The sequence below is a fragment of the Panicum virgatum genome, chromosome 9N (assembly GCF_016808335.1).
Source record: "Panicum virgatum strain AP13 chromosome 9N, P.virgatum_v5, whole genome shotgun sequence".
Classification (NCBI taxonomy): domain Eukaryota; kingdom Viridiplantae; phylum Streptophyta; class Magnoliopsida; order Poales; family Poaceae; genus Panicum; species Panicum virgatum.
This window is the reverse complement of record NC_053153.1, coordinates 75361443-75387141: the sequence shown is the minus strand read 5'-3', so window position 1 is coordinate 75387141 and position 25699 is coordinate 75361443. Positions and strand designations below refer to the sequence as shown.

The 25699-nt window shown below is 48.3% G+C and overlaps 4 protein-coding genes across 9 annotated transcripts; 2 read left to right on the top strand and 2 right to left on the bottom strand.

The window, feature by feature from the left end:
- The first annotated feature begins 2566 nt into the window (after window positions 1–2566).
- Window positions 2567–4272, top strand: LOC120687291. The gene is made up of 3 exons (XM_039969276.1): window positions 2567–3090; window positions 3494–3675; window positions 3794–4272. The coding sequence occupies exons 1-3, from the start codon at window positions 2823–2825 to the stop codon at window positions 3965–3967; spliced, it is 624 nt and encodes a 207-aa protein (XP_039825210.1). The 5' UTR covers window positions 2567–2822; the 3' UTR covers window positions 3968–4272.
- A 1833-nt stretch (window positions 4273–6105) lies between these two features.
- On the bottom strand, window positions 6106–8332 carry LOC120690673 (elongin-C-like). Of its 3 annotated transcripts, none has more exons than XM_039973417.1 (3): window positions 8061–8332; window positions 7839–7944; window positions 6106–6520 (listed from the first exon to the last, which is right to left on the bottom strand). In XM_039973417.1, the coding sequence occupies exons 1-3, from the start codon at window positions 8218–8220 to the stop codon at window positions 6505–6507; spliced, it is 282 nt and encodes a 93-aa protein (XP_039829351.1). In that variant the 5' UTR covers window positions 8221–8332; the 3' UTR covers window positions 6106–6504. The 3 variants fall into 3 exon arrangements, with proteins under 3 accessions (XP_039829351.1, XP_039829350.1, XP_039829349.1); XM_039973416.1 differs by having other exon boundaries at window positions 6106–6535; window positions 8061–8330; XM_039973415.1 differs by having other exon boundaries at window positions 6106–6504; window positions 8061–8330.
- A 7981-nt stretch (window positions 8333–16313) lies between these two features.
- LOC120691649 (40S ribosomal protein S3a-like) lies at window positions 16314–18628 on the top strand. Its single transcript, XM_039974792.1, has 6 exons — window positions 16314–16498; window positions 16618–16723; window positions 17494–17631; window positions 17709–17894; window positions 18020–18220; window positions 18312–18628. The coding sequence occupies exons 1-6, from the start codon at window positions 16440–16442 to the stop codon at window positions 18411–18413; spliced, it is 792 nt and encodes a 263-aa protein (XP_039830726.1). The 5' UTR covers window positions 16314–16439; the 3' UTR covers window positions 18414–18628.
- A 421-nt stretch (window positions 18629–19049) lies between these two features.
- LOC120690502 (protein NPGR1-like) lies at window positions 19050–24498 on the bottom strand. Of its 4 annotated transcripts, XM_039973171.1 has the most exons (7): window positions 24337–24491; window positions 24288–24302; window positions 22871–23171; window positions 22501–22777; window positions 21009–22225; window positions 20780–20927; window positions 19050–19652 (listed from the first exon to the last, which is right to left on the bottom strand). In XM_039973171.1, exons 3-7 carry the CDS (start codon window positions 23072–23074, stop codon window positions 19318–19320), a joined length of 2181 nt encoding a protein of 726 aa, XP_039829105.1. In that variant the 5' UTR covers window positions 23075–23171; window positions 24288–24302; window positions 24337–24491; the 3' UTR covers window positions 19050–19317. The 4 variants fall into 4 exon arrangements, with proteins under 4 accessions (XP_039829105.1, XP_039829104.1, XP_039829107.1 ...); XM_039973170.1 differs by having other exon boundaries at window positions 24288–24498; XM_039973173.1 differs by lacking the exons at window positions 24288–24302; window positions 24337–24491 and adding an exon at window positions 24094–24215.
- Between the last annotated feature and the right edge of the window lie 1201 nt (window positions 24499–25699).

The following is a 25699-nucleotide window of genomic DNA, read 5'->3' as shown; positions in this document are numbered from 1 at the left end:
GATTAGCTCTGTGTGACTTATGCCCCGGTTACAACCTCTGTGATAGGTGAATGACCCCTTGGTGCATCCCGTGATGGCTAGTCAGGTCTAGCTAAGGTGGGTAATGGCTTTGTTGGGATCTGCACCGACGCTACGGTGATCGAGCTGCGGTACCCCGCTTGTGGGTAAAGTTGCACACCTCTGCAGAGTTAAAACCTATTCGAATAGCCGTGCCCACGATACTGGGCGAGTTACGGTGTGATCACATAACTAGTGTTTATTGTGGGATGGGTTGGCGTGAGTTGTTTTGGAAATATGTCCGGCAGTTGTGCCGCGTGCTACGGCGGATGAGGAGTCCGGTAGCAGTTTAAAACTTGGATCCTGTGTGGATCAACCCCTCGTGTTACTTGGTACAAGAAAACTGGTTTTGGAAAACGCTTTCTTTCAAATGAACCCCTGCATAAAATAATGCTTTCTGCAAAACAAACCCTAGACTTACCCTTGAATTACCCTGTGCATTATACTCTGTTATTTCCCCTCCGTGGGTGTGATTGGACTTGCTGAGTACGTTTGTACTCTCCCCATTCTTAATTTTTACAGAGGAAGACCCAGACTTCGTTCCGGACAACGTCGAGTAGGGTACCGTCCTGCACCCAGCCTTACCTGTGGATTAGGGTCACCCGCAGGAGATACCGCATGGCGCAAGACTCTGATGACTTTCTGTTTATATTTAATATCGTTGCGTGTGTGTGGATTGTAATCCTCGCGATAGTGGCATTTCTCTGCTCACTACCGCGCAGAGTTGTACGGTAATGAACCATCTGATGTAATAAATGTGTCATCAGCCTCATGGGACTGATGTTTGTAACACATTTAAGTCTTCTCTTATGAGAGGACGCTTCAGCAGGTAGAGAAGCTCTGCCTGCCCGGGCGCCGCCTCCTGGACGCGCGCGCCGCCAGCCGGGACGCCGCGACCGCCGGCCTGCCGGGGCCCGAGTCCGGCCTGCCGGCCCTCGTCACCGCGTTCCAGGACAAGGGCGTCCCGGCGCTGGCGCGAGGTTGCCCATCCGCACCATGGCCTTGGCGAAGTCCAGTGGCGCCAGCGCGCCGGCGCGTGCCCCGCGCAGCTGGGCGGGTCGCCGCGGGCACGAGCCGCAGCGGGTCGGGATGACGACGACGAGGACGGGCGGCGCGGGTCGGGACGAGGAGATGACCACAGCCCCACTCTCCCGTCGGCCGCCACCATGGCCTGCGCCGCTGGATCTGCGCGCCGCCGCCGCCATGGTCTCCGCCGCCGGCGCCCTGCTCCGCCGTGGCCGCCGCCATGGCCTCCCTCCTCTTCTCGTGGTCGGCGACTGGAGAGAGATGCAGAGAAGCAGAGAGACAGAGACGGAGAGAGACGCCATCGTTAAAGCGGAGCGGAGCGGACTCGTCCGCCAGATTTTGGTTGACGGAGCGAACCCGCATCTTCACCGAATATTCTCCTCTTGGGTCCACTCCGTCCCCTGTTGCCTCCATCCAAACACTCCAAAAGGGGTCCGACCCATCTAGGTTGGACCCCTTCTCCCAACCAAACACACGGTTAGAGAATGCTGGAGGAAGCTTCCAGTGCAAAAGTGAGAGTAGATATTTAGATAACTTAATAAATATAAACACATGCTTATTGATTGTAACATCGCAACATACCACATTCGTATGAACTTCAATGCTTTTGTCTCTAGAACATCAGAATCATAGGAACTTCATATGCTTGTAAAACTGCAGTATAAACCGAGTTGTAAGTCTTAGGAGAAGCATACTAAATTCTCTACAGAATAAAATTCGCAATACAGGTATAAGCTTTGAAAGAACTTAGAGCAACTCCAGTCCAAGCTCTCATTCAGCCCCCTACTCTAAATTTTGAGAGTTTAGGGAGAAAGCGAACTCTAGAAGTCCTCCTAAATGCGCTCTCAAATTAGGGGACTCAGATTCGGTGACATTGTGAAGCAATGTCACCGAGTACTGTAGTTGTAGCATTCACCCCTCTGGAAGCTGTCCATCGCGGGATCAATGGTTAGATCTTGGCGAACGGTACATTCTCTACAGTAACAAAAGTACCCGGGACAACTGTAAAGAAAATACTGTAGCGACGGTACTGTAGCGAAAATGTTGTTACCGGTACTACTGTATCACATACTGTTCACCATGATCTAACCGTTGGTCCCGCGATGGACATCTCCGAGAGGGGGAATGTTACAGCTACAGTACTCTGTGATATTGCTTCACAATGTTACCCAATCTGAATCCCAAATTAGCACCCCATCTCCTGCTCCCCCCCCCAAACCCCAACCACCCCCATCTCTAAATTTTACAAGCCAGCTCCCAAAAACGAAAATAGAAGCTCATTTTGAGAGCTGGAGATGCTCTTACACGTACAAATATTTTAACAGAAAAAGGTTTCTGTCATCACTCTTTGCGTTTCTTATTACGCTGTATCGCTTATTAAAATTCCAATTTCCCAAGACTCACACTGGCAGAAGAAAACCGTGCGTGTCCGCGACGGTGTCACGTGCGCCCGCTATATAATCCGACGATGGGATGGGGGTAGGCCGGACAGCTACCGTGCACGTTGCATCGTCGGCTCTCGGCAGTTCGGCACATCCGCACACACCCTGGAGCTGAGGTCGAGCTGAGCCCGCGCGGCGCGCCAACCACCCTATAAAACGTTCGGCGCCGCTACCGCCCGCGGTTCACTCGCCCGCCCCGCCTCCTCCTCTCCTCTGTCCGGTTGTCCTCCCCGGCCTGCCGCGGAGAAAACACGCGAGAAACGCGCGCGCGTGGCGGCGGCGGGCAGGCTCGCACCGATGGGCAACTGCCAGGCGGCGGAGGCGGCGGCGGTGCTGATCCAGCACCCGGGCGGCGGCCGCACGGAGCGCGCCTACTGGGCGCTCTCGGCCGGAGCCGTCATGGCGGCCAACCCGGGCCACTACGTCGCCGCCGTCATCACCACCACGCAGCCGGCGGCGGCCGCGGCGGGGGGCGCGCCCGCGGTCACCGTGAAGCACCTCAAGCTGCTCCGCCCCGACGACACCCTCCTGCTCGGCCGCGTCTACCGCCTCGTCAGCTTCGAAGGTACTCTCCCTGACTAGCTAGTTACTCCACGCGCGCACGCCGTCCTGCATTGCTCCGAACATCTTGCGGCGTCGGCTGGCCGTGTTAGGCCGGCCGGCCGGTTGGTGCGCATGAGATCCTCGCGTGAGTACGGAGAGGAGATGGGATTTTGCCTGCTCTCTCGGCTTGAATGCCATGGTTGACTGGGATGACGGAGGCGCGCCTTGTAGGTTGGCGGGCGCCTTTCCGAACTTTTCTAGCGCCCGTAATTGGACTCGCTCGACGACCGTGACGATTTCACCGTCGTTTCTGACCAGTTTTTCACCGCTTCTGGCTTGCTTTTCTCACGTCGCTTTTTTGTTTGTTGCCTGCCGGACCAACTGACGAATGAACGGATGGATGAACTTGGGGTGCGTGTGAGCAGAGGTGCTGAGGGAGTTCGCGTCGAAGCGGCACGTCAAGCTGAGCCGCGTCACGATCAGGGCAAAGGACGACGAGGAGGAGAAGGTGAAGCCGGCGGCCACCAAGCACCGCCGCCGCCGTGCCAGCTGCGACAGCCGCGGCGGCGGCGGCGAGCGCAAGGAATCCGACCGGTCACTCGCCAAGGTACGCCACGCCGCGGCCCTCCGCAGTCTCCATCGCACGATCACGTCGCCGCGTTTGACAAGCCGCTCGTGCAATTATGCCGCGCATTCACTCCCGTCCCCTGTTCCCATCACTCCAGGTCATGCGCCAGACGGAGGAGCCGGAGCCAGGCCAGCCGTCCTCCGGCCCCATCACCCCCGACCACGGCGACGCGGCGGCCGACCTCGACGCCGAGCTGGAGGCGGCGCTGCTGCTCGGCCGGCGCGCCGCCCGGCAGTGGAGGCCCGCGCTGCAGAGCATCGCCGAAGGGTGACCAAACCTCGCCGCGCCACGCCTGCCCGGCCGGCCGGTCGGTGAGCTGCCGTGCTCGGTGCTGGTCGATGCCACGCCACCTGCGAGGCTGACAGCGTATTGTAAAATAAGCGAGGAATTGCTATAGTGCCCCCCCCCCCCCCCCCCCCCCCCCCCGTGTGTGTGTATACCACCAGCTCCAAACGTGTAGTCTAGCAGTAGCAGTTGGCCAGTAGCAGCAGAGTATTAAGGGCTTGATTTGATGGTGCTTGTAAGTTGTACGGTGGCGGATCGGTATACAGAAAGTATCGCATAAAATCCTTAGTCCACGTCGCGAGCTTCCATCATCAGCAGCGTCAACGTGGACAGCCGGCGACGTTATTATGGGCTTGGATTTGATGCCGGCATTCGCCGTTAACGAAGCACGTGCAGCAGCGGTCGCTTCGAACCGCATGCCATGATAGACGCAGCCACGCGCGATGGTAACGTGCGTGCCCAATCGATGGGGGCTTCCGGTTTGGCGTTCCGGACGCCGCGGGCTCGTCCCTGTCGGTTGGGCCGTCCGGCGTCGAACTGGCCGGTGCTCAACGCGCTGCTATTTATCTTGGCATGAAGCCGTGCGTTGGGCGGTTGGCATCTGGAGTTGCTCGACGATTTATTTACCCGGACCGATAAGCATGGGTCGCTGCTGCAACGCGACTGCTGTTCTTTTGATTCATATACTAAGGTGGTCTCCACTGGCCACAAAACCTTGTTAAACTTGACCAAGGTTAGGCCATTCATTTTTTTTTGCCACGTTTTGGCAAGACTAAGAAGTCTCACCACACTGTTATGCTCAAAAAAAAATTTACTGGAGTGGAATCTTACCACAACTGCGGCTAAAGCTAAACGCATATCTAAATCGGTAAAATTTTACTGACTTTAGATGTGGCAAATTGTGTCATGGAATGGATTCAGACATCTTTCAAAAAAAAAAAAGATTTAGACAAAGAGCCCCAACGCGAGACACGAGCGGGCGCTCAACACCTGCGCAGCAACGAGCCAGCTGCAGATGCCCACGGGCCACGGCCTGCACGGCGGTGATGGGATCGCTCCGGCCGCTTCTCCGACCAGACGCCCGTGGACAGATTGATGCGTGCGGGAGACGGGGTTGCAGCTTTGCAGTTGCAGGCAGCCTTGCAGCCAGCGGCGACCTGGACGGACTCCAGGGCTAGAGCCTGCCTGGCGCGCGTGCGCCTCGCTCCTTTCCGGCGACAGGATAGGTGCCTGCGGCGTCGCCGGTCCTCCGCCGGTTAGATGCGCTGCCGGCCGGCGAAATTCCTGGCGCGCATTCACGCGACGCGATCGCACGAGATGACGGGATTCCGGATCAAAAGATTCGCGCGGCAACTTGACGGATCGCGTGTCCGGAGTCCGTATTGGGCCGGTCGATGCGGCTGGAACTGGAATGGGATGGGAACCCTTCGTTCGTTCTTCTCTTTCCGGGCACTGCTCTGTGTAGGCTCCTCGGTTACGGATCCTACGGCAGCGAGCTGCGAATCGCCTGCTTTCTTGCCTTGCCTGGCTGCGTGGTCATAGCTTCAAAGTGTATGAAGCAAAAATGGCATCACCAAATTAGGATAATCGTCGTCTGTTTCCCATTGCAATTGTGTCGGGTGCTCTAGCGTAAGAGGGGGAGGTGCTGAATTAAGCACTATTAAAACCTTAATATATGGCACCAATTAGTTTGCACAAAATTTAAACTAAAATAAGCTATCTAGATGTACAACTACGGTTCACTTTAGTGTGAAACTCTCATCCCAAAAGAATTTTGCAACCTATAGCCAATCTTAGCAATATACTACACTAAGAAAGTAAAAACACACAAGTTGCAATATGAAATACGGAAATTTAAAAAGAGGGATGAGAGAAAACGCAGGCCATGAAGATGAGCTACTACCATTCCATCCCCCGTCCCAACGTGTCTCGCGGATTCCTCCCAACGCATTTCAAATCCTTGTTAGATTATTACTATGCATTTCCAGATTCGCTCGTGGTCGCCATGCTTCTAGCGGTCGATTATTTTTCTCTCCCCGCGAGTATACAGCTTCCCAGGCATTCGTGATCTCTGCCACGACAACTGAATCGAAATGCAAGTCCAGATCCAGATAGAAACTACAGTTACAGGGAAGGGAGGATTCAATTAGTCACACAGCAAAACAAGGTGCTACAAGATTGTTTTTCTCTTTGATGTATGTCTTAGGCATCAGCAGCCGCAGGCTGTTACACACTGCAGGTGGATTAGAAAACTACTTGCACACATTTTACATGTCCCATTCCATGCTTACACGTCTTCATTACACAGTACCGGGTCAGATCAGATTGTATCGGATCCATGGAAAAAGAAGAAAAAATCCCATCTAGTGGATGTAAACACGATGAGGTTGGGATGATTTTATCCATTGCAGTGCAACAGTTCTCCCTCAACTTCCTCCACCTCATGTGTCCAGGTAGTTTGCTGCCATCATCAGATCCAGGGTTATCTTGGGCTCAATTGGGAACTCCGCTGTCTCCTTCCCACTACAAGTCATTCAACCTGCAGTACAAGCAACTGATGGGGCATGCACCAACGGTTGCAAAGCATACTATCATCTATCATCGATCTTCATTCAAATAGTAATGCACAGGGGAGGGGCATAAACTAAACTCTGCTCTGTCAGGTGGAAAGACCACCAAAATCCCAACATGGAATGCAATTTATGTGCTCCAACAGATAACAGTACCACAACTTCATGCCTATCAAATTTCAACAGAAAAATAAATCTCGCACCATCTATACTAAGCCATCCCATGTCTTCAATGAAGAAACATGTGGTGAGCATGTATGTAATCAACTTTCCCGCACCAAAATTCACTGCATGTCGAGACTGGACCAGACAACTCCTTGATGATAACACACACAACTAGCAGCCTTTAAACTTGATGATGGCAAGTTCCGACTGACGAGGCTTATAAGGCAGCAAACAGTAATACGCAGGGATGGACAATTAACTCAATTAACTCTTTACTAGGCAAAGGGATGGACAAGTCGAACTAACCAACTAATTAGGACAACTTACATCGCAAAAGGTAATACGCAGCTCAAACATTACCTTGCCAGCAATAAACTATACATTCAGGCTCATGTCCAATACTTACAAGCCTATCCCAAGTCAATGATACAACCAGTAATAAATTAAGACAAATTCGCATGACCAGAAACCCAAAAATGCAGAAGAAGAAAAACAACTGGGAAAAAATACAATAGCTGTGCATAATGTGTACCGAGCAAGCTAGTAATGCATTAGATGTAGACACCAAGCACCTCGTACACCATTAGCCATTGGATTATGTGCTAGCTAGAAGATAGCATTTCCAAAATCCCATGCTTTGAATGTCTTGGACTAGTGAACAATAAACTGAAAGACACAAGACTCAAATTCTGATGTCCACCGAAGTTACTGGTTTTCACGGGATTAGAAACGAGTTGCTTGCTTTTAAGTGTAAAAGTAACTATGGAAGAAACAATAAGTAACCAACACCGACCCATAGCTCAGGATATTTAGAGATTTTCGTTAAGCAAACTGTCAACTGGAATATCTACACCGATTTGAACGAATGATGTTATCACCAGCCTAAAAAAACGTGGGGTTGGACAAAAATGGGCGAAAGGGATACATAGACACATAGCACGATGGGATTGGTAAATGGTTAGCTAAGTGATTAATCACCATTAATGGTATGGACTATGGAGTAATGGCCAACGCGCAGCAGCAGTAGGCCATCAATAAATCATGACAGGTGGTGACGTTGCAAGCAATCGAGCGCAAGCAAGTGAATCTGGGTTCCTGCAAAGCTACCAAGCAGCAATTGACCTGGAGTAGTGGAGCGACCAGTAGAAGTACTGGCAGATCTTCTCGAGGATGTGGGTAGAGATCTCCGGGAAGCGGACCTCGCCCTGGCGCGTCTCCGAGAAGCCGCCTGAATCATGGCATCAAGGGGGTGGAGGAAAGTTAGAGGTGGACGAGGGGTAGCCATGACGTGATGCGGGAGGAACCGAATCGAAACGAATGGAAAGCTGAAGCACCTAAAGGTACCTGGCGATGTGAGCATGTTGCGCAGGGTGTTGGAGACCATGGCTGCCTTCTTATCGACGACGAACTCGAAACCCTCGGCGCTGATGAGCTTGACGACGCCTCCGGTGTCCTCCTCCTCCTCCGGCTCACGCGGAGCCGGGGCCTCGCCCTTGCCCACCATCCCCTCTTCTGGGATTGGGATTGGATTTGGTCGGTTGCTTCCTTCTGACTTCTGTCCACGACGACCGAACGGGGGCGAAGAAGAAGATGGGGATTCCTATTTTCTTCTTTCATCAGTTAGATCTCCTTGTGAAGTCACGCGGCGGTGAGGGGATGGCGACGCATCGTGCGCCGGCGCCGACGCGCGCAAGGCCCCCACCCATCAGTGAGGTGTCGTCTTCCTCCGGGGATCCCACATGGCAGAGCACACTTGGCGCCCGATCCGGCGGGGGAGGTGCGGATCCAATGGCCGAGGAGGATCGGAAGCTACATCCGGATGAAGAAATTGAGTCCTTCTTCGGCCAACTCTGGGCAGTCCACTCCCTCCCCAGCCGCCACCAACCTAGGGTTCCTGGTTCGGTTGGCTTCCTTGCTTGGGTCAGGAAGGATCTCGTCAGGGAAGGACGGATCACTATCGAGGAATGCCACCCTGTGAAGAAATCTGATTGAATTGAGGGGAGACCGACCCACATCAGCTTCTCACGGGATATTTGGGGGAGAAATCATCAACGTGAGACCTACGCGGAGGTGGTGAAGCGGAAGAGGATGGAGGATGAGAGAGGGCGCTGGGTCTGGCAGCCAGAGGTTCGTCCTCAGCCCCGCCCCCAGCAGTCGCGGCCCCTACGCCACGAACCTCCTCCAATTCGACAGCAGCAACAACACCATCCACCGCCCCGCCCAATCAACCTCCGCAGCCGATTCAAGGTGGGAAATCTCAACATGGAGTTCAGATTGGGGGCCGCCAGCAGCAGGGTGCACCACCAGGTCGTCCACCACTTCAACAGCAACGAAAACCTCAGAAGCCTCAGAGGGAAGGTATGTCTGGTGATGCCCCTCCTACTATTGATGCTAGATATCGTTCCTTGATCTGCTTCAACTGTGGAGAACCTGGACATTTCGTTGGTATTTGTGGAAAACCCAAAGTCTGCTTCATTTGTGCTGTTCCGGGGCACCACATGGATGTCTGTCCTCGCTGGAATCAATTTTACCCCACTGCAGTCGTCTATGGTAGTGCTAGCCAAGGTTTAGGTTTCTACCATGTGGAAGTAGCTGATAAGGGCCCTAGCCAGTGGTTGAACTTAACCAATTGTGGTGTTGTGAGGGTACTTTCTGGTCAGATCTCTCTAGTGAAATTGGAGAAAGAACTTGCTGATATTTACTACAAAGATTGGCCATGGCAAATCAGGGAGCTTGAGCCCGGGAATTTTTTGGTCAGATTCCCTCCACATAAGAAAATTTCAGATATAAAGAACTATCCCTCTTTTGGGCTGAGAAAAGATGGAGTGATGGTTGAGGTACTTGAATGGATTGGGGAAACTGAGCCTCTGGAAGAACTGCAAGAAGTTTGGGTCCAAATCAGGGGCATACCTCCAAGATGGTGCGATTGGAAAGTTTTTTCTCAGATTACCTCAGGTTTTGGTCTGATGCTTGATGTTGATTGGCCTACAATCTTCAAATCTTTCTATGAAGTGGTGCGAGTCAAGTTAGCCTGTAGAGATCCATCGAAAATTCCTGCTGAGAGGCTTTTTGAAATGAAGAGGAAATTGTTTGTCATCTCTATGTTAGTAGAAGGTGAACAACAAATGAAGATGGGGAATGGGGATAATAAGCCTGCCAAACCTGATGATGATGAGACAAATGATGATGATGAAGCAGATGATTTAGACCCAGAACCTGAGAAAGAAAACCAGATGGAAACAGAGGGAACACCTCAAACCAACCCAATGAGTTCAACCCACTCAAGAAATGGAGAGCAACAAAAAAGTAATACCCAGAAATTCAGATACATTCCTTGTCTGGACAGCCACCAAGATAAAATCCAAGCTGCTCAAGTGAGAGAGGAATTGACAAAGAAAGAAGCTGGAAATATCTATATAGATCACACCTTTGCTGGGTCTGTTCAGAAAAGCTTAGCCAACCACCAAGATGTTGCTCAACAGATGCTTTACAAGATGGAAGCTAGCACTCACCACAAACAGAATGGCACTAGCCTGGAAAGTAATGTCCAAATTACTGACCTTTTTAATTCAGACCAAGTTTCTAACAGTGAAAGTCATTCAAAATGGGCCCAATTTAGAGAACTGGCTAAGGAAGGTGAATGTAACAGATTTCTGAAAGAAATGGAAATGGATTACCTCAGTGAATCTGATGAGGAGGAAATGACAGAAAAAAGTAACCTAGACATGTCCTTCTTGACTAATACCAAAAGGAATCTAACTGCTGAGTTAGAGAATTGTGTTGACACAACTGAAGTTATGAAGCTGGAACAAGATCAACAAGCTAAACCAAAGAAACAGTAATGGGCCCTGTTCTTCAAAAGGAAAGGCCCATGAGGAATTCTAGAGACAACAGATCCATAATGCAAAAAGCCATTGAAAGACAAAGCTTCAAGAATATGGAGACTACAGCTACCTTGACAGGTAACTCTTTTGCTGCTCTAGACCCTCAGTATCTCTCTCAGATTGCTAAGAATATTGGTGTCTCTTTAGGTAATAATACCACTGCTATTCAATTTAATATTGATAGCATGAAAAATAATGAAAACAGTAAGAGTAAGCAATTTTGTGATGAGTTTCCAGAACTGCTATTACCAAGCAACCTGGAGGTTGATGCCTCTTTAACTCAGGCCAACACTCACAACTCTGCTCATGCAGTAAAGGATATTAATCCTCAGACTGCTACTAACAATGAGACATGGTCTCAAGTCCTTCAAAAAGGCATTGATGTCAATAAACAAAAACATGTCAATAATGATAGGAGCATTTTGGAACATTAGAGGTCTGAATAAAACAGGCAAATTAGAGTGCTTGAAAGATTTTATCTCAAACAACTCCTTAGACTTTGTTGGTATTCAGGAAACAAAAAAGATTCTTTTCATCAATCCTTTTTCAATTGCTTTGGTGGTCTTTTTGAATGGAACTTCCTTCCTGCTAGTGGCACTGCTGGAGGTGTCCTAGTTGGCCTTAGAACCTCTAAGTTTAATATCATCAGTTGGGATATTAAACAGTTCTGTGTTTCTGCTCTCGTTTCTAATATCAGTGATGGTTTCACTTGGAAATTAATCACGGTTTATGGCTCAGCTTATGATGAACACAAGCAGGAGTTCCTAAATGAACTTCAGGCGGTTATGAGTGAGTGGGAGGGCCCCACTATAATTGGAGGAGATTTTAACCTGATTAGAAACTCAGCTGAAAAGAACAATGGTAATATTAATTACCACTGGGCTGACTCTTTTAATGAGTGGATTGATCATTGGGGTTTAATTGAGATTAAAAACCCAAATCAAGCTTTCACATGGACAAACAACCAAGAGCATCCAATTATGGCTGTCTTGGATAGAATCCTTGTCTCCACTGATTTTGAAGCTTTCTATCCTATGGCTAATGTGACTGGAATCTCTAGAGTAGGAAATGACCATGTTCCTTTGGTTATAAACTTTGGCACTAGCCAAGAAAAAAAACCCCTATTTTTTCGATTTGAAAAATGGTGGATGGAGCAAGATGGCTTCTACAATATTGTTAAAGAGGTTTGGGAGTCCCCCTGCCAACATACAAAGGCTATTGATATATGGCAATTCAAATTAAGAGCCCTTAGAAGAAAATTGAAAGGGTGGTCCTTAAATATTAATGCTGACTTAAAAAGAAAAAAACAAGCCCTCCAAGAAGAGTTTAACCTGTTAGATGTTTTCTCTGAAGAAAACAGGCTGACTGAAAGAGAGACCCAAAGGATGAATGAAGTCAGAAAGGAGCTGGAGCACATTTGGAAAATAGATGAAATTAAAGCTAAACAGAGATCTAGAGATAAGAATATTAAAGAAGGGGATAGAAACACCTCTTATTTACAAGCTTTGGCTAACCAAAGAAAAAGGAAAAAGAAAATTGAAACCCTTCAGGTCCTGATGGTGAGGTTTCAGAGAATACAGATATGATTATGATAGCTACTAACTTCTATAAATCCCTCTTTGGGTATGAAGATAAATTGGATATCCAACTTGATACATCTTTTTGGGAGGAATTTGACAAGGTTACTGATGAGGAAAATGAGATCCTGGTATCCCCCCTCTCTGAAGAGGATATTAAGACAGCCATCTTTGGGTCCTATGCTGATGGAGCCCCAGGACCGGATGGCTTCCCTTTTCTGTTCTACCAGAAGTTTTGGGAGCTAATTAAAGTGGACTTTATGGCCCTTGTGCGAGCCTTTGAGAATAATGAACTAGATATTTCTAGACTCAATTACGTTATGCTTACAGTTATACCTAAAGAGAACAATGCTACCAAAATGAAAAAATTCAGACCCATAGCTTTGATTAATTGCAGTTTTAAAATTTTTAGTAAAGCTCTTAACAACAGGCTGATTAGAATTATTGATAGGTTGCTTTCTTCAAACCAAACTGCCTTCATAAAAGGTAGGTACATCCTTGAAAGTGTAGTGGCAGCTCATGAAATTGCTAGAAAGAAAGAGTCAGGAATTATCCTGAAATTAGATTATGAAAAAGCCTGTGATAGGGTTAATTGGGCTTTCCTCTTGGAAGTCCTCAAAACCAGGGGTTTCAGTGAGAAATGGATTTCCTGGGTCATGAAGCTGACCCATGGTGGTTCAGTTTGTGTTAGACTGAATTATGAAAATGTCCCTTATTTCAATATTGGTAAAGGACTAAGACAGGGTGACCCCCTGTCCCCCCTCCTTTTTAACTTAGTAGTGGATGTGTTTATCAAAATGCTTAATAAAGCTGCTAACCAGGGGATCATTAGAGGCTTACTCACAAATGTTTTTGAAGGTGGTGTTGTGAGTCTACAATATACTGATGACACAATACTCTTCCTGCAAAATAACCTAGAACAAACATGTCACTTTAAGTGGCTACTAGCTTGTTTTGAAAACCTATCTGGCATGAAAAATAAACTATAACAAAAGTGATTTACTCGCTTTGAATGGGCCGCACGCTGGGCTTCTTTGAGTCATTTCCTTTCTTCCGGACGGGAAGCAAGCCGTGGGCCTTCGTGGGCCCAGTTGCTTTAACAGGTGTTTGTGTTTTTTAAAGCGATCTTAGTACCCTAATTAGGGTGTCCCTAATTGTGGTACCTGACAGGAGACTTCGTCAAGTTCGGGAGCATTGCTTGGAGAACGCCTTACATAAGTGCTCGGCTGATGGTCGCTGAAGCTCCTGCAGATTTTCCTGCTTCATCTACAGACTTGTTTCCGTCTTTGGATGTAATGACCAGTCATGTTATCTCTCGCTTTGGCTCTGGTTTTGGGCTCTCTACGACTCTTAGCGGGCGCGCTTCGAATACGTCGTCCTGAACCTTGCTGGTGGATGCTGAACTATGCTTTGTTTCGTTGAAATAAAGCGGGGACACCCCTTTTCTCTAAAAAAAAGAAGATGGGGAAGGAGGAGAAGGCCGCCGTGGCTCTGCTTCCAACCATTTCTGTTGGTGGGCTGCTAGTGGTTTCCGTAATCTTTAGTGGGCCAAAGGCCATTTGTTGATTATTGATACCGGCCCAATCTGGCTTATAAACAATTAGGCCTATTTTATTTCAAAAAGAAAAGCAATTAGGCCTATCTAAAGGCACTGAATTTTCCACGGATGAAACAAATTAATTAAAATACATATGAACCAAGATGAAATAAAAACCAAAATGTTGCAAAATAAAAACATTGAACTATTTAATAACGTACAAAATAGTAATTTTCCGTGCAGCTAGTTCCTTTGTGGCGAGTGGCGAAAAGTTTGCTTCTGGGAATTTGCTCTGTTACGAATCCTACAGCAGCGAGCTGGCGACATGCCTGCCTTCTTGCTCGACTGATGCCAAGAATAGCTATAGCTTTAGAGAGAGAGAGAAAAATGGCCTCGACCAAATTAGCATGATCTTCTCCTGTGAATCCCTCGGCACCTTCTCCTGTTTTCCTCTTTGTTCCTCTCGAGATCAAACACGAACACCACGTCGTCATTGCATCCCATCTTCGATAGTCCCAATCGTGCCGTTGTTCTAGGACAGGGAGATGAGCTACTACAATCCCCACGGCGGCCATGGCGGCGGCCCCACGCCGCCGTCCCCGCCCCCAGGTGACTCGCCGATTCATTCCTCTCACCGCATTCCAGATCCTTGTCAGATAATCGTTATCGTGATCGGTGGCTCCGTGTCGTGCTGATCGCCGTGTTGGCTGGGGAATGTTGCCGTGTCTTGTGACCTGCCAGGGTACCCGATCGACGCGTACGGGGAGCGCGGGACGGACGAGCACCACCAGCGCCAGCAGCAGCCGCCGCCGCACGGGACGCCTCCGCCGCAGCCGATGTACGGGGAGCGCGGGAACGACGAGCACCACCAGCACCAGCCGCCGCTGCTGCCGTACGGGATGCCCCCGCCGCAGCCGATGTACGGGGAGCGCGGGTACGACGAGCACCACCAGAACCAGCCGCCGCCGCTGCCGCACGGGACTCCTCCGCCGCAGCCCAAGTACGGGGAGCGCGGGTGCGACGAGCACCACCAGCAGCAGCACGGGACGCCTCCGGGGCAGCCCATGTACCAGCAGCCCTACGGATACGGGCAGCCGCCCCCGCCGATGTACCCGCCGCCGTACGGAACGCCGCCGCCGATGTACCAGCAACCGTACGGGCAGCAGCCGCCGCCGATGTACCCGCCGCCGTACGCGCAAGCGCCGCCGCCTCCGCCGCCTCCCTACAGGAGCAACGGCCCTTCGTTCGTGGAAGGATGGTACGTGCCCAAACATAAAATTTGGAAGAATACTCATGGTGATCGTGCAGCTGAGCCGTTGACAATGACACGAAAGGAAGATCTCAATGCCTAGTGCCTACCACTGCCAGATTTCTTTTCTGAATAAAAGCCTACCAGATTTCTGTCCCTATCAACATGCCCTGATCAGCCAAGCAAGTTTTCCATGCCAGACACTCTTACAGATCTAGAACCAAAATTTAAAGTTCGTGATGGTTATTTGTGAACCGCATGCAACAGGGGGCATGCCACCATGATACTGACGTTTTTAATGGTTGATTTAGTATTGGTGTGGCCTAACAGCTGCGTTTTTCTGTTCTTTTGTGCTGCCAGCTGCGCAGGTTTTGCAGCAATCTGTTGCTGCTGCCTCATGGACGCGTGCTTCTGATCTCACTCAAGCTAGTGCCGTCTTGGGTGCCCGTAAGCGAGGGGGTCAGATCGTCAGACTGAAGGAGGACCATCGCCTCGAGCAGCTAGCTGTTCGCTCGATCCCTGAACTCCGCAGCTTCCGTTTGCACTTCCACGCCGTCGAGGTGCACCGGGCACACGAAGCTGGCAGTTTGTGCAACAATGATCCATCCTGGTCCTGGGAGCTCTTGGTGGCCTCAAGCGGGGAACGATGACCAGAAGCATTGTAGATTTTTTTAGATTTTCATGTAAATAAAGTTTCGCGCAACACTGCAGCGGTGATGCTCGTGTATAGGAATGGAGCTAGGAATCATACAAGGGCAGGGCTAAATAATAGCATTTCTATAATACACATCTCCTTACAAATTTTAGCATATTGGCAAATACTCCATGAGGGCCCATGGCTGTGACGCGCAATGGTCTGTTACTCTGTTCCGTCCTACGCTCAAATCTGCAGAGATCATTGATCATTTTTCTTGGGATCACTCCAGTCCACGAGCTGCTTTCCAAGATTAATTAGCAGGCAGTTTTTTTGGAGGCCAAATGTGGCTGGGCTGGAAGTGCTTAACTCCAGTGAAATGCTTAGCTAGTTTTTTTTTTCGACAACACGTTTGAACACGTACTTTATTTTTTAAAAAAATACAACGACCGCAGGGCGGCCAACAGAACCGTGGCAGCGCGATCGTTTCAGAACATGGAAAAATACACTTTTTATCCCGTGAAATCACGGCGCTCCAAATTCGAGCGAGATAGTTTTTTTTTTTTGAGGGAATCGAGCGAGATAGTTGTAGGACTCATCATCCATCTATTTGTTGGACGCTAACAGGCCGGAGTTGTGTGGGCTCTCGGGCCAGAGTCAGCCCACCTGGACACACCGTGTTACAGAGCCTCAGCTATATAAATACAGACCGCTCTGCCCCGGCGAGGGAAAACCCTAGACATCCCAAGCCCCAGCGCCGCCAGCGAGCCAGCCACTCCACCACTCCCGACCCGAGCCCTCAGGCGGTCAGGCCCCAGCGCGGCGGCGGCGGCGGCGGCAAGATGGCGGTGGGAAAGAACAAGCGGATCAGCAAAGGGAAGAAGGGTGGTAAGAAGAAGATGTAAGTTTGCTGCCCCGCCCCGTTCCATTCTTCGCATTAGATACGTCGCTGGCTCATTTCGTCGTTCGTTTAGCCCAGTGTTGATGCGGTGGTGATTGTCGTTTTTTCCTGTCTTGCAGCGTCGACCCCTTCGCGAAGAAGGATTGGTATGATATCAAGGCGCCCTCCGTCTTCTCCGTGCGCAACATTGGAAAGACGCTCGTGTCCAGGACACAGGGTACTAAGGTTCGTGATTTTCTTGCTCCTCTAGATCGTTTCGATATGTACTGTTTCTACGGTTTCTGGGGTTAGGCTGTGGCGTATCTGTTGTTCCTATGTCAATGTAGACTGCAGTAGTGTTAGCTTGTTAGATAATTCATTTAGTAGCTTGGATGTCGTGCATGCGCTTTATACAATTTGTATGCGAGACCGATCTACATATTTCTACTTAAAATTCTACTTAAAGAACCCCTAAGGTGACGGAAGTTGTGAGGAGCTACATTTCTGTGCAATATTTTTTAAGGTGCAATTCGTCTTATACTGTACTGATAATTGATATTTCGTAGAGGATTGTAGTTCATGTGTTGCATCTGTTTCTTGATTGCTGAAGCTATCGGGGTGTCAAAATGGAATTGTAGTATTCTGCCTTTCCTTGGTGTCTGATTTCCCATCTGTTACAATTTTTATTGGTTAATATTACTCTGCATGCCTTGTCTGAGGCTCTGGGGGTTATTATGCTGGTTATGTGTTTTTTGCTAATATATCCTCCATCAATATTCTAGTAATGCTCATTGTGAATTGCAATTGTGATTTTGGGACCTGAACCGCAACTTACGTTTATAACGCTTTTGCTGTTCACAATATCTGGATGTGGGCTATCATTGAAGCTCGCGGCATTTTCTGTTATGACATTCTCTGTCTTCTAAATTTGTTGCTTATGCATTCTTTATTAAGCATGTAGGCACACTACTTGATGACATTACATGCTTATTGATGCATGCTTTCTGTGTTTTTAGATTGCTTCTGAGGGTCTGAAGCACCGTGTCTTCGAGGTCTCCCTAGCTGATCTTCAGAGTGATGAAGACCAAGCCTACAGGAAGATCAGGCTCCGTGCTGAAGATATCCAGGGTCGTAATGTCCTTACCAACTTCTGGGTAATGATCTTCAGAACAGTTATGCCCCCTTTTCATTTTTTTTTGTTTTATGTTGCTAACCTGTTCATATTTCTTAGGGTATGGATTTTACGACCGACAAGCTGCGGTCGCTGGTCAGGAAGTGGCAGACCTTGATTGAGGCCCATGTTGATGTTAAGACCACTGATAGCTACATGTTGCGGCTCTTCTGCATCGGGTTTACAAAGAGGAGACCCAACCAAGTGAAGCGCACTTGCTATGCACAGACCTCACAGATCCGTCAGGTAACATTTCTGTAGTTTTGTGTAGAAAATTTCTAAAGCTAGCAACATTCGTGTCATACATTGAACATGCCTATGTTTGCCTGTTTATCTAAATAATAGTTGTGCAAAATTAATACTGTTTGCAGATACGCCGTAAGATGGTTGAGATCATGGCCAACCAGGCCTCTACCTGTGACCTGAAGGAGTTGGTGTCCAAGTTTATTCCTGAGGTCATTGGCAAGGAGATTGAAAAAGCTACCTCAAGCATCTTCCCGTTGCAAAATGTCTTCATCCGGAAGGTCAAGATTCTCAAGGCCCCCAAGTTCGACCTTGGGAAACTGATGGAGGTAATTGTTTCAGGCAAAGATATCTTGTTTTTTGTTCAGGCTATCGTTGGCCTGTTGGCGTGCCATTCTAACGCTCAATTTTGCCTCTCAGGTCCATGGGGATTACACAAAGGAGGACGTTGGTGTGAAGCTTGAGAGGCCTGCTGAGGGTGATGAGGCCGTGGTTGGCCAGGAGGCTGCTGCAGCTGAGTAGGATAGTTTATGATCACTATTTTGCTACTTAATATATTTTAAGGATATATGTACTGTTACCTTTCTGTCTGAGAACTAGGGTGGCTTTATTTTGGCGATCTGGTAGTTATTGTCTGAAAACATGTCATTCGTTTGTTGGATCGCTAGTTTTGGATCGCAAGTTCTGGTGACATCCATGTGGTATTTAGTTTGGTTTGGTGATTTCTGTCCTTGCTATGTTCTGTGTGGTGAATGCGTTAATCATGTTTGGGAAATGGATTGTGCTGTTGAGGGCTGAGATGCTCGATATGCCTATTGACTGTTTGCTGTTACTGGGCATATGTTTACTTTTCTATCGATGATAGACAGTCGGCTCGACGATTGCTCGAATGTGATTTCGAGCAGGCATGGATACAAGAGACGATGCTCGTCTACGGGCGTGGCAGTGTGCCGGATTCCATTCCATATTTCCATGCGATCTGATCAGTAAGGGCTCGTTCGGTTTGGCCAGGGAGAACCCATAACAAAGCTAACAGTTCCGGTCTGGAATCCTTCCGAGAAGTCATTCCTGGAGAACCCATAACAAAGCATACCCCAGAATGAATTGCATTTGGTCACAGATTTGTTTTCCAAGTTACAATTCATGTGATAACAAAACAATATAATTACAAATGGATTATCCATGAATTTGGATTAGAGGTCAAATTCAATTAATCTGTTTCAATTTCGTGAACAGCAAAAATTGTTAGTTAAAAATCAATGAGGGAGCCTGATGTCGCTGGGGAAGCACATAACAGAGGGCAAAAATTGTTCACGAACAGAAGTGAATTAATTTACACCATAAAATCATATGCGACCATTGCAAGAGATAAGTTAATAACCGAGGCCATTTCTATACGAAAACTGTGAACCTGTGCTACAGGTTCCTAATGCAGCATGATGGGGAGTTGCTTGGAGAAGTCCTGAATGGGTGACAACTCTCTGAGCTCATATGCTGCTTGGAAGCAGTCTGCAGCCTCCAGCAGCGATCCTTCAGCCTTCAGGACAAGCCCAAGACTCAACCAAGCTCGGTGGTTTGTAGGGTCCAAACGGAGGGCATTGCGCAAGAAAGTTCTTGCACTGGATAACGAAATCCCTCCAATATTTCGAAGAATTTCTGCCATACAAACCATGCCGGGGACGTAATCTGGGTCGATGGAGAGAGCAAATGAGAACACCATCAGGGCTTCCTGGTGCAAGGATTGAGCCTCCAATAGAAGACCTGCAAAGGATCACATGAGCACTTTCATACACCCATCTGTCAAACGAACTGTAATAGTTAAAAGATAACAGTTCTAGATACACATTTAATTTAATATGAGGTGCCTTAATATTAATACAGAAGCACAATATTATTAAGTTTCAGGGACTACCCAACTTTCTTAATACCCAGAGCACACAGAAACTTAAAGAAGAAATTGGTTGAAGTTACAAGATTTTTTTTAGTTTTCTTAATTTTGACAAAGCAATGAGCATAATAATTTAATTGTAGCATTTGTGAACCAGGATTGCTCAAAAGCTAATTATGTACAGACAGTAGCAGAGTCAACTTTTCAGTGGAATCACCACAACCCACATTTCTGAAGAGAGTGAGCAGATCACTTCTCTCAACTAAATGCATAAGTTGCAACAAAGCAATCAAGAAAGCGAATACCCAGTCCCAAACAAAGAAGCAAGAATCAAAAGGAAGAGCGAACTGCTGGTAAACAGGCTGCATACTGATCTCTCAATGGAGAACATGCTACAGCATTGATCATGAAGATAATGGACTCAGAGGCTCATGCATAGTTGAGACCCCAATTCGTTCAGCTACTAAAGGAGGAAGTTGCCCTTGAGTTAAGGGACATGTTTGAAAATCAGGCACAAGGAGGCGCTGATAGTCTCAGCACTATTGCTATCAATGCAGAGGCTAAGATGACGGCTGTGGCCGTGTCTGTGTGTGCATGTGCCCACTTGTGTGCCCCATCATGTGTATGTCTTCTATCATTTTCCACATCGACATGTGTTGTGGTGTCTGTACAGCTGTGATAACCACTGCATCTGCTACTAGTAATATGAAGCTGTCAGTTTTAGTTTGCAAGTTGTTAGAGTTTCAGAGTTGTTTTAGTTTGAATGGAACCAACAATGCCTTTTGCTAAACTGGATGCACGTGGGCTAAACAATCCATCCAGGAGGAACGTGGTCAAAGATCTGCGTACTATGTGACCAGTTGCCGGAAACAGCTGAACATTTTTGCCTCCACTTTCCCTTCACTCTGGAGGTTTGGGAGCACATAAGGACATGATCAGGGGATCTGATTGCAGTGCTCCTGCTGATTCTTCCAAAAACAACACTTTCAGAAATAGTTACCTCTGATGTGCCAACACTTGGGATAAAAGAAATCAATGGATATGGCTTTGTCAAGACAGATGTTCGAGTCATGCCATGCCTCGAGCTTTGTGTATATCGACGCCAAATCTAACCATGCGTCCATCTCCAACTTCTGTAGGGATTTAACCTATCAAGATCAAGTGGATAATGAGCAAAGAGAAAACACGATATTTTTGTTAAAGTTCACTAAAAAAGAAGGGGGCCATACCTCATTACAACTGATCGACGTCCAGACTTCCTTCTTTGCTTGGATAGTCGAAAGCAAAACCCGAAAAGATTCCACTGCAGACTTGAACTGCCCACGGGAAGCTTGAATTTGCGCTTTCAGCCTCAAAATGTCCAACTGATCATCTTTCTCAGCTTCATCCATTGCAAAATCTGCTACTGCTTCAGCTTCTTGTAGATTTTGCTGTGCGGATAATATAAGAATCAATAATTTCCAGGCACTAACGGAACCTCCCATCACCATCTCAAGACACTCTGTTGCACTTTCAACAGCTGCATTGAGTTTCCGTTGCATTGCATTTTCCCAAGCAAGACTATACAATATCTCAGGATTATACTTTGCCATTGCAGCAGCATCCTGCAGCAGCCTTAGCGCATCATCTTGTAATCTCAATCTGTCCAAGTCTGAGGTGGAGGACCTAGAAAAAGGTCCATAACAAACGCCAAGAAAATGGTTTACAATGCTGATGAAATGCATATCACAACTTCTGAAAGACTTCTTGACTTTATTTGCAAATTTTATCCCTTCAGAAGCATGCTTTGGGTTCTTACAACAGAGTTTTGCTCCTAAAAGAAGAGATGGAATATGAGGCTTTCCCTTTCTCTCCAGTACACAAACACCATTCCTTATGATGTTTAATGCACTATCATCCATGCCAGATGCACTATAGCAAAGTGCAAGGATATACCATCTCTCTGATCTGGTGTAGGTTCCAGGCAACAGCATTTCTAGATGGCTGGCCAAAACTTCATAGTGCCCAGATAATGACAGTGCATACATCAGATGGTTCACAAGTTCAGGATCCCATTTTATTTGTTGGAGGGATAGCTTTCTTGTCAGTATGAGTAACAACAAAATTGCTTCCTCTATATTGTTCCCAGGGCTCACCAGATTCCTGTTCTGAGCAAATTCTTGAGGGAACTTCACTTCAACACCACAATACAGCAGAGTCACTGCCAAATCTTTTTGCAAGTTAGCAGACCTTTGAGAATCTAGATTCCATGGTTTTCCAAGAGCTTTCCGATATGCGATGATGGCTTCGTCAAAACAACCACTCCTCATCCACAATTTAGGAAGATATTCTAGAGCCAAATGGAATATGTCTATTAGCTTACACTCTTCAGCCGTACCATCCGGAACACCATATGGCCATGCAGACTCTATAATGTCTACGATCGTTCTGCATTCTTCTGCAGCATCTGCCATGATAAGGTAGCATGAGGTGAAATTCAGATGTATGCAACAAAGTTCTTTCAGATGCAGAAGTTACCAATACAAAGCATAACAGATTCAATTTCAGTTTGTGAAATACACACCTTTCAGTTTACAATAATTATATAAAACAAAATAACTAGGCCGCACATACATAGGACAGCAGCAAACTTGCAATGCTTCTGGAGCTATGTACAGATTTCAGATGAAAATGCTCAAGGACAATAAAAGAAAGCATACTGAACAGAAATGCAGTTAATACCTGTTACTCTACCAAGGGCGTCCAAAGATTTTGCTTTAAGCAATATGGCCTCTAGAAGCAAGCTTACAGAGTGCATGGACATATGCATTGACATTCCATTCACTTGTGAGGATTTCCTTCTTGAAGAGCGTGGTGGCGCTGTAGGCTTGATACTTTCAGCAATAGCAATGGTCATTCGTGGTCTCAAGCTTCTTATATCAATTCCCTGAAGAACTTGCAATGCTGCGTCGAAGTTCCCCTTCTGATGTTCCAGTCTACCTAACAATGCCCGAGCCTCCTGTTACATTAGCAAATAAATCTGACAGTAAGCAAATCTTTGCAAGACAGCTTGAGCTTATCTTCTTTAAAGAGCGGAGGAGTTCAGGCAAACCTCATAATTTAGTGAAAGGGTCTCTCTTAGGTCTGATTCTACTTCATTTACTTGGCTATCATCAGGAGTTGTTTCACGACTTGCCATCTTTGAAGAAGAGCCATTTGCTGAGAAATCACGTGTCGCAAGAGATTCTGGCGATCGAGGAAGATCTTCAAACTTGGACTGGTCCCCGCTGCAAGTACATAACATGATCGCGGCCATCTTTGATGTGCAGATAATTTAACTTAATTTAGACAAAACAGCTCTATCTCCTGGGATCTTTCCTCGGGCCAGCATTCACTCAGTTAGACTGCAGGACCTAGCAATGTCAATAAGAAGTCTCAGTACATATTCAGTATTTAGATACTAAGCAAGAAAGTCATGAGCAAGTCAGCAAACAAATAAAAGTCTATGTATGTGGCAGATTTAGCGATTTCTATTCCTAATTGCTCAAGTTAGAGTGGCGTCTCAGATCAAACAAATACAGCTCCATGAATAGCAACAGCAAGGAAGCCAGGAAGGTTCAGAGTTTCTGGCACATAACTGTGGAACAGATATATCAATCAAGTGACTAATAAGGACTAAGGAGGCAAATTCCCACAAAAGCAATAAAAAAAAAGCTAACAGTTATTCCCACAAAAGCAAAGTGACCAGTAAGATTACAAACATCATAATCTCCTAGGGACCTAACACATATCAACATCACAGCAAGACGCCAATAACAGTAACACCCAGTCCTACTGTCTGTCAACAACAGTAATGGCCGACAAGGCCACAACGCAGCAGACAGGAGAGAGATCAGTTCCATCCTCCTTATATCCCAATCAACCGTACCCCGAAAAAAAACAAGGAAAAAGTTGGATAAATCCTAATGAAGAAACGCAGAGTTGGAGTTGGAGTGTTGGACAAACCCCCATGGATAATTGCATGGCAAATTGGCAATCAGATACCCACTATTTACACCTCAGGAAACAGCAGAGCAGACCAGAATTCCGGGGCGCCGTGGAATCTCCCGAGAAATGCAGCGCCCCTGGCCCCAGAAAACGGCAAAACGCTAGCGGACGGACCCAGCGTGGGGCATGAACCCCCGATCTTATCTCAGAAAATTAACTGCACCCCCGACCTCGGATCCCAAGTCCCACGGCGTGAAATTGAAGTCACTGAAGAAGAAGAAGAAGACGGCTACGAACCTACTCGAACCCAACAAGGAACAAGCATCAGGCAGAAACGGATGGAAGTACCACGCCGATGCTCCCTCCACGACGCGGCGAAAAAATCCGCCGCTGAACGACGGCGGGACAGGAAAACCCGGGCGCGATTGCTCAATGCAGTCGAAACATCCCCCCAGACCAAATTCACTCCGAGGAAAATCGCGAAGAGCACTCGTGGGGAGCTCCCAAGTTCCATCCCAGTCAAGTTAGGGTCGGTTGCTTACCGACGGGACGGGAGGGATCGATCCCAATGCCGCATGGATCCTCGCCCCGCCAATCCAACACGAGCAGAGGCGGCGGCGAGAGAGAGAGAGAGAGAGACGAGGTAACGCTTGCGTGGGAAGAGTGGGTTGGAGTTTGTTGGGTGCGGTGTGGTGTTGGTGGCGTGTGCCGCGGTGGAATCAGGCTGGAGAGTGGAGACTGGAGAGGGCGGGGCGGGGCGGGGCGGGTTCGGCAGCGGGGGCGGTTGGCGGGTGCTGCTGTGGCCTGCTGCTGGTGACTTGGCGTGAAGACAGGCGTGGCGGGGCCGCCGTGTGGGCGAGGCTTTTGAGGGCTCGTACTGGGCCGGGCCTGATTTTGGACCCCGGACCGAGCCCTACATGTCGGTGATAATTGTGTGTTCATCATCTATGCATCTTTGGTGAAAATGATCGGCACGAGAACTGTGCCATGAAAATGACAGAAATGCGTCCCCACCAATTCAATTTTCAAGACCTGCAGAGCAGATTGTCGTGGCACCGTCACGCGCCTGTTCCTCAGCGTGGTAGTATGTTTCAATTTCTTTTTTGGTGAATATAAACTGTCCTGTTTTTCTTTTCTGAATTTGGGGGGGTGTTTGAGAGCCGGATGCAACAAAGTCGGGCGCCTTTCAGGCGCTACAAAATCCACTGGCTCCACAGGACAAAGCGCATTTAATCGCCGCCCCTTTCTAGCAGGAAGGAGCGAGAGCCCCATTGAAGTGGCGGCCCGCTTTGTTGACAAAGGGAAAAGGGTAGCTGTCCCTGCTAGGCTGCCACATGATTCCATCTTCATCAAGAACGTAGGAGCACGGGGGTAGCCTTTGACATTTCGGAACCCCTCCAGACCGGCTGTCCCCCTACTCGTCTGCTACTCTGCTCAAGCTCATCCACTGCCGCCAGTGGCGGTCTGGGGTGACTGGTGGCTCCCTGTGCCAGAGACGGGAGCGCGGTGATTTTCCGATCGCCGAGCACCAAGCTGCAGTGGCGATCTTGGCATGTTGCTGGGGGGCTCAAGTCGCTTTTCTGGGAGCGGGACTGGGGGTCATGTGACCTCTTGTTCCCCCCTGAAAGCTACTGCTCGAGTGGCATGCCACATGGCGCATCGCGACCACGCAGCAGTACATGCATGATCCAAAGGAAGAGAAGGATCCGATGATGTGCGGCGGTTTGGTCTGGGGGCTGACGCCGTCCCTGCCCCAGTGGTTAAGGTTAGGTTAATCATGATTAGCGCCAGAATGCCGGCGTGTCCATTTGTCCCTGGTACTCTACCGTTTGGCAGCAGCGCCGTTAAGATGGCGAGGCACAGCGTACGAGCAGGCTCCATGAGAGGCGTGTAATGAAGCCCGTGGAAGGCTAGCAATCAAGTCGGGGGAGGTACCGTCACATGCGACGCGTTG